The 20,000-nt window shown below is 38.3% G+C and overlaps 1 protein-coding gene across 2 annotated transcripts in view; it reads left to right on the plus strand.

Annotated features, from left to right (window-relative positions):
- Positions 1-20,000, plus strand: part of znf385b (zinc finger protein 385B) — a 207,142-nt gene that overhangs the window by 41,848 nt on the left and 145,294 nt on the right. The window contains exons 1-2 of one of the 2 annotated variants that reach the window (XM_073846162.1): positions 1,590-1,697; positions 1,773-2,102. In XM_073846162.1, the coding sequence (XP_073702263.1) occupies positions 1,682-1,697; positions 1,773-2,102 (346 nt within the window). In that variant the 5' untranslated portion in view covers positions 1,590-1,681. Of the gene's footprint in view, positions 1-1,589; positions 1,698-1,772; positions 2,103-20,000 lie in introns of those variants that run through there. The other variant, XM_073846163.1, reaches the window with a different exon arrangement.

Consider the following 20,000-nt stretch of genomic DNA (forward strand, 5'->3'; position numbering starts at 1 on the left):
AACATTTAAAGTATATATAGACAATATACACTGTATATACAATGTTGAATTATATATGTGCATATTTAAATTAAAATGTCTCAATTAAAAATGTGTATATATTTAAATATTTTTATATTTTTATAAAATCTGACATAAACAACATAAGATAACATTTGATTATATATGTAATATTATTTATGAATATTTAAATTAAATGTCTCAATTAAAATGTTTATATATTTAAATACTGTTTTATTTTTATAAAATCGTACATAAATGGCATAAATAGATGATATTTGATTATACATTTAATATAATGTATGCATATTTAAATTAAATGTCTCAATTAAAAGTATGTATATAATGATTTTATTTTTATAAAGTCTGTCTGGTTGTCTAGATTATATATTAAAAATGTGTATACACATTTTTATAAAATCTGCCATTTAAAATAGATAACATTTAAAAAGTGTGTAAATACACACTGTATTTTCAATGTAGAATTATATATGTGCATTTTAAATTAAATATTCAAATAAAAAATGTGTATATATTTAGGCATTTCGTATTTTTTGTCAAATATCTGACATAAATGGTGTAAATATATCATATTTGATATACATTTCATATAATTTATGCATATTTAAATTAAATGTAAATTATTATTATTATTATTTATTATTATTTTATTATGTCTGTTTGTCTAGATAATGCATTTGAAAAATAGTTGAGATGGACATCTTGGTGTGCATTTGTTGCATTGCCATTCATTCTTTCATTTGTTAATCTAAAATCATTGCAATAAAGTTATTTTACTGTAAATTACATTTGTACTGAAATTACAAAAAACAAAAAAACACAAAAAAACTCAGCAATATGGAAAAGATTTCCCAATGCAAAATGTTTTTTTCTTTTGGATTTTGGGATGACATGTTTTCATGAGATTCGCCTGGCTGAGCTTGGCAGCAATTTATTTTTTTCTCACACTCATGTACACACGCATACATGAGCACAGCGATGGATATTTCATCCCCAGCATGCCCTCAAAAGTGCAGCTGACTCAATTGGTATCTTTATGCTCCTTTATCCTCAATCATCCAGCCCAGGAAGCCTCCAGCCGTGGCATTAGTTCAGACTAGGTAGATTTGCAGTTTTTGCAATTTTCAGATTAAAGAGATCACCGTTTCCCAGAGCGCATCACTCCCCCTTTTGCAGCTATCCATTACGCCGGCCATTCAATTGTAGTGCTTGAGAGGTCGAGGCTCAGGAGGGAGGGTTTATGTAATTTATTCAGTCTTACAAGACCCCCAGACACACAATAGCGGTTTTGGCGTCTGCTGCCACTGACAGGGATAAGCCATTTCGTTGCTGCTCGTGGCCCCCTAGGCCGTCTGCCTTCGCATTGGTTGTGTAAGAACCGTGTGCATGAGGTATGCAAGTCGGGTCTCTTACCAAAGGCAACAGATGGGCACAGGAGGTCAGTCCGTAGCTCTGTGCCCGTTCCACAAGTGGGGAAGCTTGGCTTGAGCGTGCGGAGGGGAGGAGTCAGAGCTCAGGGAGATGAGAACATTCAGCCACCCGTGTAGCCCACACAAGCGCTCCAGACATCCGCACTCACACACGTTTTCGCTTCTCTACCTTGGTGGTTTTAGGATGTAAACTCTCCCCACCTGGTTTTCAGAAAGCTCTCTGTGGGGTGATGTTGAATTCAGAAGGTGAGTCATCACCAGTCCTGGTTTGGATTAAACACTTACCCTTTTTCAACCCCTCGTCTCTTTGTTGTCCCACAGGTATGAAGACTCCTTTGAGCCCCACCCAGCTGATAGAAAATGGACAGCTGTGCTTTGCCATCCCAGGCTGCGTGGAGATAAAGGAACCCAGTGATGCCAACACAGACATGCAGATCCAGCAAGAGAAGAAGAAGCTGCTCTACTCACTCTGTGAAGTCTGCAACATCCAGCTGCACTCCGCTGCACAGGCCCAGGTCCACTACAATGGAAAGTCTCACCTCAAGAGGGTCAAACAGTTGAATAATGGAGAGCTGCCCGCGGCGAGCATCAGCTCGACTCCTGCTCCTCTGCACTCTCTCAGCAGCAGCAGCAGCGGCGGCGCCAGTCAAGGTAAGACCTCCGTAACCCAGAGGATAAAATCCTCTGATGCTTTGAGATGACGGGTTTTTTTGTGTGTGTGTGTGTGTGTGCAGGCGTAAACAGCTCTGATGGTAATGCAGCCTGAGTTAGAATTTGACTCAGAGGGCCTGACTTGTCATTTCATGTGGCAGTTTTAAAGAGCTGTTCTTATTAAAGCCATAGTTCACCCAGAAATGAATATTCTGTCATCATTTCCTCATCCTTATGCCATTTCCAAATCCGTTTGACTTTATTTCTTTTGTGAAATACATAAAAGAGAATTTTTTTAAAGAACATCCTGGCAAGTTCTGGGGATGTCTAGCTCCAAAATGACAAAAGGCCACATATTCACTCTTATTTCCAGTTATCTTAAGTCTTTAGGTTCCTTTTTGTACAGAACAGGCTGAAATTTAACTCACTATTCACTGAAAATTAGATTTAGAAATTAGTTTTGGGAACTTACGACTTATTTTGAGACAGATCTTTTGAAAGGGATCACCCTAGTATTAAGACTTCTATAGCTTAATATAACATAAATGATGTCTCTTACTGAAATATGTAGTTGAAAACCCATTTTTATACATATTTTGGACTATGGGGGGCACATTATTTTGATTACATCAAATGGTTGCACTTGGTGAGCTATTGCCGCTACCTGTTGCTATTTTTACCTTAGCACAACTCTTAATGCGCAATAATACTGTGTTGCTTTTGGTTATAATTTTCAGTCGAAGAGCAACTAGAGAAACATTGTAAGTCTCGACTGCATTCTTAGCAATAATAAGAGGAGAAAAGAATGGGAAGATGCCTGTGGGCGAATTAAACTTCCTAAAGACCTGCGTCTTTGTTCTCTCCACTTCAGCCCTAATGCCTTTAAGGCTTTTAGTAGACCACAGCTACTGAAAGAGCTTACAAATGGCAGAGACAAGAAACACTAGATGCCACTCAATATCTGGGTGCGTTTAGACTCCTTGTGGGGAAAAAATCAATGGTACAGCATTTGATTTAGGCCTATGCTTATATCCATTGCCACCTGTAAGTTTAGGTATTTTATCAGTATTTTAGGGCGTTCACACTCATAGTTCAGTTCGTGTGGTTCATTATACATTTTGTCCTGGTCCGCTTAGCATTCACACTGGCATTTTTGACAAGACGAACATTTGAGGTTTAAAATTATATAAATTGTCAGTTTTTTTTTAGAAAATAATCTGTTGTTTCACTAGATAAGACCCTTCTTCCTCGGCTGGGATCGTTTAGAGCTTTTTGAAGCTGCATTTAAACTGCATTTTGGAAGTTCAAACTCGGGGGCACCATAGAAGTCCACTATATGGAGAGAATGGAGAATATGTTTTCCTCAAAAAACATCCACATTAGTTTGGAAGCAAAGCTTATTTCTGTCTGCTTGTTTGGTGCGCACCAGGGTTCGGATGGCAGCATTCACACTTACTCAAATGAATCGCAATAACAGAGCAATCACACCAGAATTCATATTAATCAAACCTAACATGACAAGTGTGAACACACCCTTTTTTTCCGAGTTGTGTTGCAGTAAAAAGCAAAGCCTCTGGGCTTAACCAGTGTTTTTTTTTTTTTTTGATGCCTCACCAAGTCCAATTACCAGCACTTGATTTAGGCACATCAAGCATGCTGCATGCTTATTGGCTCATTGATGCTGATGAGATTAACCCTTTAGGTATTGAAATTTGGTACTGAACGGACAGCAGGGCATTTTTTTTTTATACTTAATGGTATCGAGGCAATTCAGTTGCTTAAAATGTTTCAAACTACATACCCAGCCCTAGTAACATCTGAAATTGCAACCATAGTTGGCTAACAATGCTTTCGAGAAACACACCCCTGAGTGATTTGTTTTTCGAGTTTGGATCTCAAATTTGAACTCACTGACTCAATTATCTTGTCAAAAAGGTTACAGTAACAGCTCACTCATTTTGGCCTGTTTAACACAAAAACTAATGTATGACTTCAGAAAACTTAGAATATAATGCACAAGTTGTGATTTCAGTGGAACTTTTCTGTTGCTTTTTTGTATTTTTGCAGCCTCACTTACTTTAGTGAAAAAATGGCCAGGGTATCATTTTATTTTACAAAAGAAAAAGTTCATACAGGTTTGGAACAATAATACATTATGCTGACAACCTTTCATTTCTGAGTAAACTATTCCTTCAATTGTTTTCAAATGCAAGCAACCATATTAGGTGCCTTCCATAGGCCACCTTTCTATAGCATTCTGGCTAATTTCTGACCCTGTAAATAGCAGAACCGAGGCGTGTGCATCATCTTTGTAACCTCTTGAGTGTCTCTGCCAAATGATGTCAATTTTTCCTGATTTATGCCTCTCACATGGGCCTTCAAGGATAACGTGTCTCTTTAACAGGCCTGTGGTGGTGCTGGCATGTGTTAATGGTGCGAATGGCAGCACCTGCACTTGACCAGTAAGTGACAATTTATCAGTGTGTTCACAGTCTGGTTGGTGGGTGGAACAAAGCTATTTACACTGTTGAGACTAAAGATGAACCTGTATTAACAGCTCATTCAGTTTATGAGTAGGATCCACATGCATGCCAGGTTGCCCTTATATTTATACACACGCGCTATTGTTTTGCATGTTACCTAGGAAACTGTTTGGGTTGCACTGGTGCAAGATGGGTAGAGGAACGTGAGAAGTTGGTACTAGACTGGCAGACGAGATTGGCTGCCAGTGAAATGTCAGAGCGGTGGTGACCAAACTTTCATTAGATTGGTGGAAAAGTAGCATACAGGCTACAGACATTAGACAGACCGTGTTGGAGTCCATGGGAAAACTGTTGCCTCTTTTGAAGGGGCGGCCAGAGCAAAATGGAAATTTTTATTCAGTTTGAAGAGCTTATTGCACTATTATAAGGTCTACTGTGTCAGAGTGAATTTCATGACTTTATGATTGCTGGTAAAATAATCTGGGTGCTTTCCCTCATGAAGTATCCCAGATATGATTTTTCCCACCATGATGTAATTCTACTATTAACTTGAAAGATGTTATGTCATAATATTTGGCTGGTGGTGGTAGAACCTATTGGTGAAAAATCTGAGATTAAAAACTGTGGATGAATCAAGACACTTATCTGTTTCTGTGAATTCTGTGAAACCCTACTGTAATTGTTAGAATGGCCAAGGAACCGTAAGTCGTAGAGACTTGACACTTATGGTGCGTTCACACCGTACACTTCGTCTGCGTCAGGCAACGCTCCCAACGCATCTAGTTTGACGCATGTACGTTGAAGCTTGCAACGCTTGCTTTTTGGTGCGTTCACACCGCACACGTCAGGCAACGCTCTGTCCCTCAGACTCCTCCACCGCTTTTTGCACACTTCCCCTGAATAAACCATGGCAAACTAGTAGGGACTGGACATTTTGGAATCTTCTCATGACCATGTTTCACTAGCTAACGAAATGGGAAATAATTACGTTGAGAAAAGATTTGATAACTTACCCGACATCCCGATCTCTTCAACGATCTTCATCCAAGCAAGTTCCTTTTCATTCCTAACTTTATACAACAACGAGGACGGATCATACAATTATCTGCGATTGCAGACGGCTACAATGAGCTTTTGTTTTCCATTGTTGAAAATTTTTTTTTTTCTGCTCCTGCTTCATTCAAGATACGTGTGGTGACGTCGCTACAGTGAGACGCTCTGATTGGTTGACGCACTGCGTCAAGTGCGTCAAGTGCGTCAAGTCCGTCAAAAGTTCAGCTAGCTGAACTTCTGCGTTGCTTGCGTTTGCTGCGTTGACGCTTGAAACGCAGGTAACGCTTGAAAAGTTGACTGATCCAACGCACACAACGCACCGCAGAGCCTCTGACGGACCTCTGACGGACTCAACCATAGACTTTACATGTAATCTTGCCGCAACTGACGCTGACATTTTGGGCGGTGTGAACGCAGCATTAGAGGGATGGTAGTACTCGTACTGCCGAACAAGGTCACCAAGGCTTACCCCAATCGGCCTGATGGGGGCGCTACATTGATCAAAAGTACGAAATCGCTTATAACTCCTAAACCGTCAATCACAGACTCAAGTGTCTTATGTCGTTGGAATCTTTTTTGGGTATTTTGGATTTTTAAAAAACCTACTTTTGCGAACTAGTCCTAGGTTTTTCACCTTTTTGGTAAAACTGTGTAGAAAGTTTCTTTGGAGAGTGAATATCAATAATTATAAAAAAAGTTGAACTTTTGACTCGTTGCAAAGGAACACCAAAATGTTCAAAAGAAGCTTTTAGTAAAATGCCTATAACTCCGGAACGGTATGAGATATCTTTGGCAAACTCAGAAATGTAAGAGCTCCATCTGAGAGCACAGGAAGCCTGAGGTTGTGGAGCTTGGCCACTTTGTGGTGCTATAAAAGGGAAGAACCTTAAAAATGGCTATACCTACGCAACCATTTGACCTATCAACATAAAAATCGCTGAGCACGGTCATGGTCCAAAGTGCCACAAGTGTTATAAAGACATTTGTGTGTCTCAAAAAAAAACTTGGCATCAGCAATTGGCTGATGAAGTTTGAGCACCTACTAGACAAGGTTAACGGAGGCCGATTGGAACGAAACTTGGTGGGGCTGTTTGACTCACGAGCCCAAAGGTCTGTGAGAAATTTGAAAGAAACCGGCCACTGGCGATTGCACATTGCACAGTTTTTCGCAAATACATGCAACATTTGTATCACATGATAGAACTCCTCATTCCAGACAACTTTGCCTCGTTTGTTAAATTGTTTGTCAAATGATGTGAACTAGTTCTAGGTTTTTCGCTTAATCTGGGGAAAAAAACGCTGTGGTACAATTCTCTGGGCTCTCTGGTCAATAATTATCAAAAAAGGGGCCTGTCCACATTTACCCCAAATCCTATAAAGCCTAAAGGAAAACTCAAAACTTCACGAAACCTTCTAAACAAGCATGCAAAGTTTAAAGGAGATTGGACAACAGATGGCGCTTTTTAATGTTTAACAGTCATAAACATTAAAAAGCATAATATTTCTATGGTTAATTGCCAAAAATGTTTTTTTTTTTTTTAAATAATTGATTTAGTTGGTTACAGGCTTGCTAAATAATATCTTTTTTCATATGTGCTTAAATGCCTAAAAGTTCAGATTTAAAATGCACGTCACTACCTGAATTTTCCCATAGTGAATTTGGTTATGAAACTCAGCATGGACAGAAAAGGACTATGCACTTTGACAAGCATATTCACTTTTTCATCTATAACATAATGTAAGTGCATAGTTTGTAAGTGTGTCATCAAGTTTTTCACGTTTGTCAGCTTATACATTTGGCTGGTGTTATGTACGTCAGCCCACATGCGCATTAGTGCGAGACTGTGAGAGTGATATATTTCTTTATTTATTTTTAACTATATGAGTGTGTGAAAAGCAGAGGTGATGTTTGATCTACCCCGCACAGCTGCTGCTCCTGCAGGGACGTCTGGGAGTGAAAGCTCACGTGTTTTCATCTCTCTCTCTCTGCGGGAGCATCTCTGGTGCTCCATGGAGCTTCAATAAACAGCAATAAGAGCTGCAGGGGCTGGTGCATTTGAGCAGTCATCTGTAAACAACAACTACTATTTAAAAGGATAGGCTGGCTGGGGCTAGGTCAAAGATCCAAAGATTTTCACATTTACGCAATATTTTTTTGCACATTTAGGGTATTTTTCACATTTCACACTAAAATTAAAATAATTTTTCATTCTTTTAAAAAAATATATTATCTACAGTTGAGGTCAAAAGTTTACACACACCTTGCAGAATCTTCAAAATGTTAATTATTTTACCAAAATAAGAGGGATCATACAAAATGCATGTTATTTTTCATTTAGTACTGACCTGAATAAGATATTTCACACAAAAGACATTTACATATAGTCCACAAGAGAACCTGAATGATCCACAGCTGTGTTTTTTTGTTTAGTGATAGTTGTTCATGAGTCCCTTGTTTTTCCTGAACAGTTAAACTGCCTGCTGTTCTCCAGAAAAATCCTTTAGGTCCCACAAATTCTGTTTTTTCAGCGTTTTTGTGTATTTAAACCCTCACCAGTAATGACTGTATGATTCTGAGATCCATCTTTTCACACTGAGGACAACTGAGGGACTCATATGCAACTATTACAAAAGGTTCAAACACTCACTGATGCTCCAGAAAGCAAAAAAAAAATGATGCATTAAGTGCCAGGGGGTGAAAACTTTTGAACAGAATGAAGATGTGTAAATTTTTCTCATTTTGCCTAAATATCATATTTTTATTTCTTTTTTGCTCACTTTATCTGTTGTATAGATTCTGTTTGTAAAGTGAATTTTCACAGAGCGTTTGTGTTTGTGATTGAGGCCGTTTGAGTTGGACAGTAGCTTGCGCTGCAGGCGGTGTCAGTGGCTCTGAATCTTTAAGCAGGCTGCTCATTATTTGCTGTAGTCTGAGCCGGACATATGTAATTACAGCAGGGAGGATGTGCTGCGCTTTACCACGGTGTCCTGTTGACTGACAGTAGATCAGTTCTGTTCAAAGCCTTTCAGAGCGTTGAGGAAAAAAGCTGCGCTCCCTGCTCACATCTGTGCGCTGACTTTGATGGATTATTGAGAGCATTTCTGCCAACGTGGCACTTCATTTACTTATAATATGAGTACATTTCTCTAGTCTATGTGTGTGAAAGTGCGTGTATGTGTGTGTGACTGTAGGCGTACATGTGTATCATCTTGTTGTGGTCAGAGCTGTAGTGACCACTAGATGGCAGTGCTATCATCTAAAAAAAAAGGACATTTCCATCATTATGGCTTGTTCGTTGCAGGTGAGGATGATTATATTTTAATGTTTGTAAACATAATATAAAAATGTCAGACTTTGAGTTCAAGTCTGGCAGTCGCAGGTTTCCAAGTCCTGTTCCTTTTCACCTTTATTTCCTTTCCAGACTTTACACTCCTATTGATAAAGTGGCCAAAAAACATGACTAATGACACGAATAAGCCAGACAAATTCACTCTTCCTGTTCTTTGAGTCATCATAGCTCACGTCTGTCTGCTCTGATTCTGTCTGAAATACCTCAGATTAAAACATAAGATACATTCACAGCACAGCTGAGTGTGGCTGAAATGTATTTTTCTTTTCTATTACATGCGTCACAGATTTGTTTTTTATTATAGTAAATTATATGTTATAATGCTACCAGCAAAAATACAGAACACTGCCAGACATAAAATGTGTAAAAATTGTGCATTAAAGGTACAACTTTGTACCTTTTTGACCCCTTAAAAGTGCATAATGTGGAGTACTGTGAGCCTTTTAAGGGTAAATAAGATTGAAAGATGCCCTTTTAATAAGCTGTTTCACCCCTAAAGATTCATGTTTTGCACTTTTTTGAATCTGACCTATTCATTCCTGATCTGTCCACTGTTATGTCTGGAAATAAATTGAAAATGCATGCTCACCAAGGCTGCATTTGTTAGAGCACAATAAAATGTGTACAATTACTATGATTTACTATTTTAAAATGTAATTTATTTCTGTAATGGCAAAGCTACATTTTCAGCATCCATTACTGAGAAATCATTTTCATATGCTGATTTGTCCCATCTTCCCTGGTTCTGATCATGCAGTCTGTTCTGTTGAGGTCGCGTATGACTCCATAGAATGCATTATTCAAATTTTACCCTTTTTTACCTTCCGCCCTCATAATTAATCAACATGCAATATGATGCCAGCGTTCACTGTGAATCAGCCTCACAGGCTCTGCCTCCTTTTATTTGTTTACTTCTGTTGAAAGAGCCAGTGTAAGGTTTTTAATGCATGCAGGTCAGCTTAAAAACGAACCAGTGTCTGCTCAAGCCACATTTAAAAGGTAACATGAACAGCCTTACAAAAAATGGCAAATTTGAGATGTTTTTTTGTAATTGAACTCATTAGTGAAACGGCTTGAATTATGCAGCGTGTTGATGAATAAATGTCATAAATCATTTGGCGAGTCGTCTGCCGTCTGGTGAAATGTGGTCGCACAGTGATGTAGTTTCAGTTGATGAGTCATGACGTGTGCGTGATGTACGACCATCGCCAGAATGAAACTTTAATGTTTTCGGTTGAAAGATTTATACTATTTAAAGCAGCGGGGGTGTGAGGCTGCATTCTCACGTCATGTCCTGAACGCGGCCCTCGTCTCAACCTGGGAAAATTAGGCTCTCTGAGCGGAGCTGTGAGAGTATGTTGCCCTGTGGGCTTTCCTCATGAATGTGTACTTCAAACACATCGTCGCCTTTACACCTTGCATTAACATGCATCTCATATCCGGATCATATGTGGATATTCTTTAGCTGGATTACATTTATACCTTAGAATCCAAGGCATCTCCAGTGTGATCGGATAGAGTTCTGATCTCGGTTAACAGCATAAAAAAGAAAGAAAAAAAAATATTTTTTTAACCTTTATTTTTTTTCTGCTTTTATCTTATCCTGCTTCACCTTTGTTTAACAACATCTTCAATCTTCTTCATCTTAACCACCTTCTTTTATTCTTCTTTGTCTTCACCCTCTCCTCTTCATCTAAACAGCCACCTTCTTTCTTTTTAACCACCTTTAACATCTTCTTTCTCACTTCTTAACCTCCTCCTTCACCTTCTTCTTCTTAACCTTCTTCTTCTTCTTCTTCTTGATCTTACCTCCTCCTCCTCCTTTACCTTCCATGTGTAAAACTTTTTAACTTCTTCTTGATTTAAACTTCCTCCTCCTCATTCTTCTTCCTCTTCTTCTTAACATTCTTCTTAAACTTATCATCATCATCCTCCTTTACCTTCTGTCTTCATCTTTTTCTTTTTCTTCATATTTTTCTTAACCTTAACTTTCTTCTTCTTGATCCTAACCTCCTCTTCCCTCTTCTTTTTATTGTTCTTCTTAACCTTCTTCTTGAGCTTAACCTCGTCCTCCTTCTTTGCCTTCACCTACATCTTTCTGTTTAACCACCATTATCATCTTCTTCCTCCTCACTTCTTAACCTCCTCCTTTACCTTCTTCTCCTTCTTCTTCTTGATCTTAACCTCCTTCTTCTTTTTCCACCTTCTTCTTTTTAACCTCCTTCTTCATTACCACCTTCTTGATCTTAACCTCCTCCTCCTCCTCCTCCTCCTCCTTCTTCTTCTTCTTCTTCTTCTTCTTTTCTTCTTCTTCTACATCATCATCATCATCACTTTCTTTCTCTTCTTCTTCATCATCATCATCACCTTCTTCATAATCTTAACCTTTATCTTCTTGATCTTATCCTTCTCATCCTTCTTCTTCTTCTTTATCACCTTTTCTTAACCTTCTTCTTTTTGATCTTAAACTCTTCGTCACCCTCCTCCTCCTCCTCCTCCTTCTTCTTCTTCTTCTTCTTCTTCTTCTTCTTCTTCTTAACCTTCCTAACCTTCTTCTTGATCTTAATCTCTTCCTCCTTTTCACCTTCTTCTTCATCACCTTCTTTGTAACCTTCTTCTTCTAGATCTTAACCTCCTACTTCTTTTTCCACCTTCTTCTTTTTAACCTTCTTCGTCACCTTCTTCATATCCTTCTTCTTGATCTTAAACTCCTCCTTCTTTTTCCACCTTCTTCTTTTTAACCTCCTTCTTCATTACCTTCTTCTTGATCTTAACCTCCTCCTCCTCCTCCTTCTTCTTCTTCTTTTCTTCTTCTTCTTCTACATCATCATCATCACCTTCTTTCTCTTCTTCTTCATCATCATCATCATCATCATCATCACCTTCTTCATAATCTTAACCTTTATCTTCTTGATCTTATCCTTCTCCTCCTTCTTTATCACCTTTTCTTAACCTTCTTCTTTTTGATCTTAAACTCTTCGTCACCCTCCTCCTCCTCCTCCTCCTCCTTCTTCTTCTTCTTCTTCTTAACCTTCCTAACCTTCTTCTTGATCTTAATCTCTTCCTCCTTTTCACCTTCTTCTTCATCACCTTCTTTGTAACCTTCTTCTACTTATTCTTCTTAACCTTCTTCTTCTAGATCTTAACCTCCTACTTCTTTTTCCACCTTCTTCTTTTTAACCTTCTTCGTCACCTTCTTCATATCCTTCTTCTTCTTGATCTTAAACTCCTCCTTCTTTTTCTTCTTCTTAACATTATTCTTGATCTTATCCTTCTTCTTCATCATCTTTTTCATCGTCATCATCACCACCACCTTCTTCTTTAACCTTCTTCATCATCATCATCACCTTCTTCTGCATCAACTTAACCTTCATCCTCTTGATCTTATCCTTCTCCTCCTCCTTCTTCTTCTTTATCACCTTCTTCTTCTTGATCTTAAACTCTTCATCACCCTCCTCCTCCTTCTTCTTCTTCTTAACCTTCCTAACCTTCTTCTTCTTGATCTTAAACTCTTCGTCACCCTCCTTCTTCTTCTTCTTCTTCTTAACCTTCCTAACCTTCTTCTTGATCTTAATCTCTTCCTCCTTTTCACCCTCTTCTTTTTAACCTTCTTCTTCGACACCTTCTTCATATCCTTCTTCTTCTTGATCTTAAACTCCTTCTTTTTCTTCTTCTTAACATTCTTCTTGATCTTATCCTCCTCCTCCTTTACCACCTTCTTCTTCATCATCTTTTTCATCATCGTCATCATCACCTTCTTCTTTAACCTTCTTCATCATCATCATCACCTTCTTCTGCATCAACTTAACCTTCTTCTTCTTGATCTTATCCTTCTCCTCCTCCTCCTTCTTCTTTATCACCTTCTTCTTCTTGATCTTAAACTCTTCATCACCCTCCTTCTTCTTCTTCTTCTTCTTAACCTTCCTAACCTTCTTCTCCTTGATCTTAACCTCTTCCTCCTCCTTTTTCAGCTTCTTCTTCATCACCTTCTTTGTAACCTTCTTCTGTGTCTTCTTCTTAACCATCTTCTTCTAGATCTTAACCTACTCCTTTTCCACCTTCTTCTTCATCACCTTCTTCTTCTTGATCTTAACCTGCTCCTTCTTCTTCTTAACATTCTTTTTGATCTTATCCTTCTCCTCTATTACCTTCTTCTTCTTCTCCATCTTCATCATCATCATTATCACCACCTTCTTCTTTAACCTTCTTCCTCTTCATCATCATCATCATCATCATCACCTTCTTCTGCATCAACTTAACCTTCATCTTCTTGATATTGTCCTTTTCCTCCTTCTTCTTCTTCTTTATCACCTTCTTTTTAACCACCTTCTTCTTGATCTTAACGTCCTCGTCACCCTCCTCCTTCTTCGTCATCTTCTTTGTAACCTTCCTAACTTTTTATCTTGATCTTAAAGTCCCCCTCCTTCTTCTTTTTCTTAACCTTCGTAACTTTCTTCTTCTTGATCTTAACCTCTTCCTCCTCCTTCTTTTTTTTCTCAACCTTCTTTAGATTCTTCACCTTCTTGTTCTTAACAGTTCTTCTTCTTTACCACATTCTTTTTATTTCTCTTAACCACCTTCTTCTTCATCTTAACTGCCTCCTCCTCCACCACCAATTCCTCCTATTCCTCCTCTTTCTTCTTTTTCTTCATCTTCTTCTTCATATGTGGAATCCATCACTGACCACATTTGAATTCAGTTCTCTGATTGCAATACACCTTAAATACATTTCACCTGGCTTTTAATGTGTTCAAGTGCGGTTGTGAAGCATGCCAGGTGTAGAATAGGCCATATATTTGCTGTGATGGGAGTAATGGATGATAAAAAAATCATCATGTTGCAAAAAAAAATCTCCTGTTTGAGCAAGAAAAATTATGCAAATGTTCAGATGCAATTTTCCATGTGAGTGCAACGCTGCACGGACGATTTGCTATTCAAACGCCATCAAACTTGTTTCTGTCGAATAGACAGAGGGAGAGACAACCCACCCAACAGGCGTTTGATGAGTCTAGGACGGCCAGCGCACGCCTCCCAGCAGATGGCCTGTCCTTCCCGTCGGCCTGTTTTCCATGTGGGTTTACATTTGTCCGTGTGTCCGTGAACGAACTCGTCCCCCCCCCCCCCCCCCCCCCGTCCAGCTCCTTTAGATTAACCTTCAAAATATGTCCTGCAGAGAAACTGTTTAGGTCACACACACAGTATGACAAGTTATTCATGGCTGTGATGTTGTTGGGAGCGTGTGTGCAGCATGAATTTCTTGCTTTTTGTTTGTTTATATGCAGCAGGCACCTTATCTTCATTTGCCTTTCTGACCTGCCGTTCTGCATTGTAAAATAAGTAGCCTGGGATTAGTTTGGTGTGGGTTTTTCTTTGAATATGCCGAGCCTTGTTCTTGAAAACAGCTTTTACTCGCCGTTTGAAGTTGAAAAATGGGCCCATATGTTTGGAGGTAAACAAAAGATATTTGAATTATTTTTCACTTGTTTATGTTCTCTGTTCCTCTTTCTTCCAGTGCGTGAGCTCATCATAATGCTAAAAACATGTTTTAGAGAGATGCTGCTGCTTTGTGTGACCACAAAGCATCTAAACATCTAAAAGCACCATTTCACAAACTGGCAAGAGAACGAGAGACCCCTTTCTGTACTATAACTTTGCAAATGATGCAGGTTTCCACCAAAAACCAGGGGCTGGAAAAAATGCTGATGAAAGTCTGGAAATCTGGAACGGTTAATGGTACTGGGTAATGTTTTCAACACTTAAAGCATTCAAAACAACAGCTCAAACTTGCTAGACTGACATGATGGAACTAGATCGCTTCAATTATAATCAATTGTTATGCTGCACAGCTACTCCAGACGCTTCACTGTGATTGTCCAACTAAAATAAGAATGTCAGCTGGTCATTATCGCAAAATAAACCCAGACGGGCTTGTTTAGCAGTAATGGCCAGCTGACTGGATGTTTCTAGATTATTATACAGGCAAATACATACATAATACATGGACATGAAATATTTTGACTTGACCTAAAAGGAGTGTGAAAGGAGAAATTTTGATTAATATTTAGAATTGATTCTATAAAATATTTATTTGTATACTTCTAAGAAATAAAATTTTATATAACAGAAAAAAAATCACATATGATATATCCAATTATTCTTTTCTTGAGTAAAGTGAGGCAACACGACTGGCGGTTTCAGTATTCCTGTCTAACTCCTATCTCACGGAAAGCTCAAAGCTAGTGAGCTGGCTTGACCGGAGCACGGATACAGATGAGATGGAGAGGAACGTAAATGAGGAACACAGCAGGACTCTTCTCCAGAGGTGTGACATTTCATTAACAATAGATTTAAGCCTAATGGCTTTACCCTCGGCATTTCACCGGATGATTGCATGAATAATTTCCTCTCATGCTCCGGCAGATTTGTCTATGAGCAGTTGTTAGGTTGTTAGGCAGTTCATTGTTTAGATTATGTGGAGCTCTTGAGCTGGAGTGTGCACAGTTCCGGTCTAAGGCCAGAAATATACTCTATGGATGTCTTTTGACACAAATTCTAAGGCAACATTGCATGTAGCTTTCACTGATAAAGCAGCCTCATAATGCATTGCATTACAACGAGCATAATAAAAAAAATCTATCCACAACAGCAGACAAAGCAAGATATTTTTTTAAAGAGAAATAAAGATATATATATATTATTATATATACAGTCAAGCCCGAAATTATTCATACCCCTGGCAAATTCTGTCTTACTTACTTTTATTCAACCAGCAAGTATTTTTTTGACCGGAAAGGACACAGGCTTCTCCCAAAAGATAAAAAGGCGATGTACAAGAGGCATCATTGTGAAAAAAAAAAAATAATAATAAAATCTCTGCCTTTAATTTACAATTGAACAAAAACTGTCACACTCCATGGGGAAATCCAAGGTTCTATACCATTCCAAATAGTCCAAGCTGTTCTAAAGCATCCTAATTACAGCTGTTTTAATCAACTCAACAGGTGAAAAACAGAAGCTCTCTGCTGTTGGTTTGTGGACAGTCATGGCTAAGACAAAGGAGCTCACTGAGGACCTGGGGGTGTTTTTCAGCCGGTGGACCAGGGAACCTAATCACAGTAAACAGCACCATGAAAAAGGAGCAATACATCAAAATTCTCAACAACAACATCAGGCAGTCTGCAGAGAAACTTGGCCTTGGGCACCAGTGGACATTTCAGCACGACAACGACCCAAAACACACAGCAAAAGTGGTAAAGAAATGGTTAGCAGGCAAAACATTAACGTTTTGCAGTGGCCTTAAATGACTTAAATCCAATTGAGAATCTGTGGAGGGAGCTAAAGATCAGGGTGATGGCAAGGAGACCCTCCAACCTGAAAGAGTTGGAGCTCATCGCTAAAGATGAATGGGCAAAAATACCAGTGGAGACATGCAAAAAGCTGGTCAGCAATTATAGGAAGCATTCGATTGCTGTAATAGCCAATAAAGGCTTTTCTATTGATTATTGAGAAGGGTATGAATAATTTTGGACATGCCACTTTTTGTTCAAATGTAAATAAAAGATAAGTAATAATTTTTTCCACAATGATGCCTCCTGTACATCGTCTTATTATCTTCTGGGAGACGTCTGTGTCACTTCTAAAAAAAAAAAAAAAACAACAAAAAAAAAAAAAACCTGCTGGTTCAATAAAAGTAACTTTAAGTCAGAATTTGCCAGGGGTATGAATTTCAGGCTTGACGGTAAATATAATATAATATAATTTAACATTTCAGTTTGTTCCATTTATTTTAAATGATTAATTAAATATGGGAAAAATTCAGTAAAAAAAAGTTTAGTTCCAAACGACTGTATGTGTATCAGGTGATGAAATGCCAAGGTGTTCACTAATATTGGCACCTTTACTAAATGTGAGTAAAGGTGGCTGTAAAAGCAAATCTGCATTGCTTGTCCTTTTGATCTTTGATTAAAAAATTACAAAATTCTAACCTATCGTTGAAGTAAAACAATGGAAAGTATGGAGAAAAATCTCATTTTGAAATAAATGTTTTTCTCTAGTTCATATTGGTCCCCAATTATTGCAATGTCCTTTTCCCAAGATAACAGCTTTGAGTTTTCTTCCTTAATGCCTGATGAGTTTGGAGAACACCTGACAAGAGATCACCCTTTAAGAAGACCATTCCTTCATCCAGAATTTCTCCAGATCCTTCAGATTCCCAGCTCCATGTTGGTGCTTCTTCTCTTCTTTTATTTTCTTCTCATCTCTCATTTTCTATAGGGTTCAGGTCAGGTAATTGGGATGGCAATGGATGAGGGTTCATTTTGTGCTGAGCGACACATTGTTATGTTGATTTTGATGTTTGTTTTGGATCATTGTCCTGATGGAAGACGGTTGAGTTTTTATGTCTGTCGGTATTGATAATCCATGATTCCATGGATTCATGGAAAAACATGCCCACAGCATTAGAGATCCAGCAGTATATTTAACCATGGGCGTCTGGTGGGTTTGCTGCCAAAAGCTCTTTTTTTTTTTTTTTTTTTTTTTTTTTTAGTTTCATCAGACCATAGAACCCAGTCCAGTTTGAAGCTCCAGTCGTGTCTGATAACTGAATATGCTGAAGTTTGTTTTTGGATGAGCGAGGAGGATTTTTCTTCAGGAGGGATCTTGAAACCCTCCTAAATAACAAGTGGTGATGCAGGGGCTGTTTGATATTTTGTTTTAGTCTTTCTGACCCAAAGACTCCAGCTGTGATTCTTGGAGAGTCTTTGGCCACTCAAACTCTCCTCCACACTGTGTTGATATAGACACATGTCCTCTTTCAGGCAAATTTGTAACATCTTTAGTTGATTGGAACTACTTAATTTTTGCCCTGATAAGGGAAATGGAGATTTTCAATGCTTTAGCCATTTTCTTACAGTCACTTTCAATTTTGTGAAGCTCAACAGTTTTGTTCTGCTCCTTCTGATATGATTAAGGGAATTTGGCCTTTGTGTTCCTCACTGTAGAACTGAAAGTCATGGATGGACAATTTCATGCTCCTAGTCACCTTGGTGTGCTAAAAATAAAACATATAAATATGAGTCAAAAGTTTACATATACCTTGCAGAATCTGCAAAATGGTAATTATTTTATTTTACCAAAATACAAAATAGGAGGGATCATACAAAAATGCATGTTGTTTTTTATTTAGTACTGACCTGAATAAGATATTTCACATAAAAGACGTTTACATACAGTCCACAAGAGAAAATAATAGTTGAGTTTGTAAAATTACCCTGTTCAAAAGTCAAACTGCCTGCTGTTCTTCCGAAAAATCCTTCAGGTTCCAAAAATTCTTTGTTTTTTTGGCATTTTTGTGTTATTGAACCCTTTCCAACAATGACTGTATGATTTAGAGATCCATCTTTTCACACTGAGGACAACTGAGAGACTCATATGTAAGTATTACAGAAGGTTCAAACGCGTACTGATGCTTCAGAAAGAAAAGCGATGCATTAAGAGCCAGGGTTTTGAACCCCTTTGAACATTTGAACAGAATGAAGATGTGTAAACTTTTCTTATTTTGCTTAATATCACATTTTATTAATTTATTACTGCCCTTCAGAAGCTACAGAAGATACTTACGTGTTTCCCAGACGATCACGGTATGTAAACTTTTAAAAAGGGTTGTTTATATAAATGTAACTATTATTTTCTCTTGTGGACTATATGTAAACATCTTTTATGTGAAATATCTTATTCAGACCAGTAATAAATAAAAAATAACATGCATTTTGTGTGATCCCTCTTATTTTGGTAAAATAATAAACATTTAGCAGATTCTTTTGATTGCACTCATAAGAATTTCTACGGGTGCCAATAATTGTGGCCAACTTGCATTGGAGAAAAACATTTATTTCATAATGTGAGTTTCCCTCCACGTTCAATCATTTTACTTCAGTGAAAGATTAGAATTTTGTGAATTTTTTTAATTAAAGATCTAAAAGATAAACGGTACAGATTTATTTTCACAGCCGCCTTTGCTAATATTTACCAAGGGTGCCAATATTAGTGGAGGAGGGCACAGTTAGTTATATCACAGGTGATGAAATGTGAAATGTCAAAGGGGAATGAGTTGTTAACAGAGTTGTTTCCATTTCAGTTACAGTAGCATGATTGCAGTGCAATAGGTTTTGGATCACAGCTTGTATTTCATGTTCACTTAATATGTTTTGCATCACATGTTGAACTTCTGTGTAGCTGCGTGGCTTAAGTAAAGATTATTTTTACATCCATCTCATTCAGCCAGCGGTCATCAGTGGAACATTGTCACTGTTCTGTAATTACCACACATACACACACAAAACAGGTGATGGTAGCCTTTGGAAACGATGACTAGATGTAACCGTGATAGCTCAGTGTGACATTACTGGTGGCTTGTGTAGTCTAACCAGGGCTGAAATATTCAGTTACCCACAGTGTTAGTATGTCGTTTGGCAGCTGCTTGAAGCTTTCTGAGCCGTGGGGTAACGGGGCTCATCCGGTGACATATACTCACACATTTATTTAAGCCAGCATGGCCGTTTACTCACGAGTGTCAGGTTGTGCAAGACACTTCTCCATTCATTTTGTCACCTCCAATGGCAGGGCCCGTCCATCGGATTCTCCCTCTCTCAGTGTCCCGAGTCCTTTCAGATCGCCAATCATTCTGATTTGTGACAAGGCCCTTCTGAGTGACGGAGTGCCATGAATGTGTCATTCGGGTTAGTACAGTCATCAGCAGAGCTCTGTCATTGCTCTTTAGATACTTTCATTGCTGTGACACTCGCTTTTTGTAACATTGGGATGTAAAGCATTTTGACTGATGAATCCGAACATAGTTTACATGAACGCTAAATTTGAAGTGATTGAGTCAATGTGTGGGTTTATACGTCACAAGCTACCAATCGGATTTGATCTTTTGACATGCACACCCTGCATGAATATACAGAGTTCCCCCCTGATTGTACATACTATTCTTCTGCCATTGCTTCTTT

This window comes from Garra rufa, chromosome 8 (genome assembly GCF_049309525.1).
Source record: "Garra rufa chromosome 8, GarRuf1.0, whole genome shotgun sequence".
In the NCBI taxonomy this organism is placed as follows: Eukaryota; Metazoa; Chordata; class Actinopteri; order Cypriniformes; family Cyprinidae; genus Garra; species Garra rufa.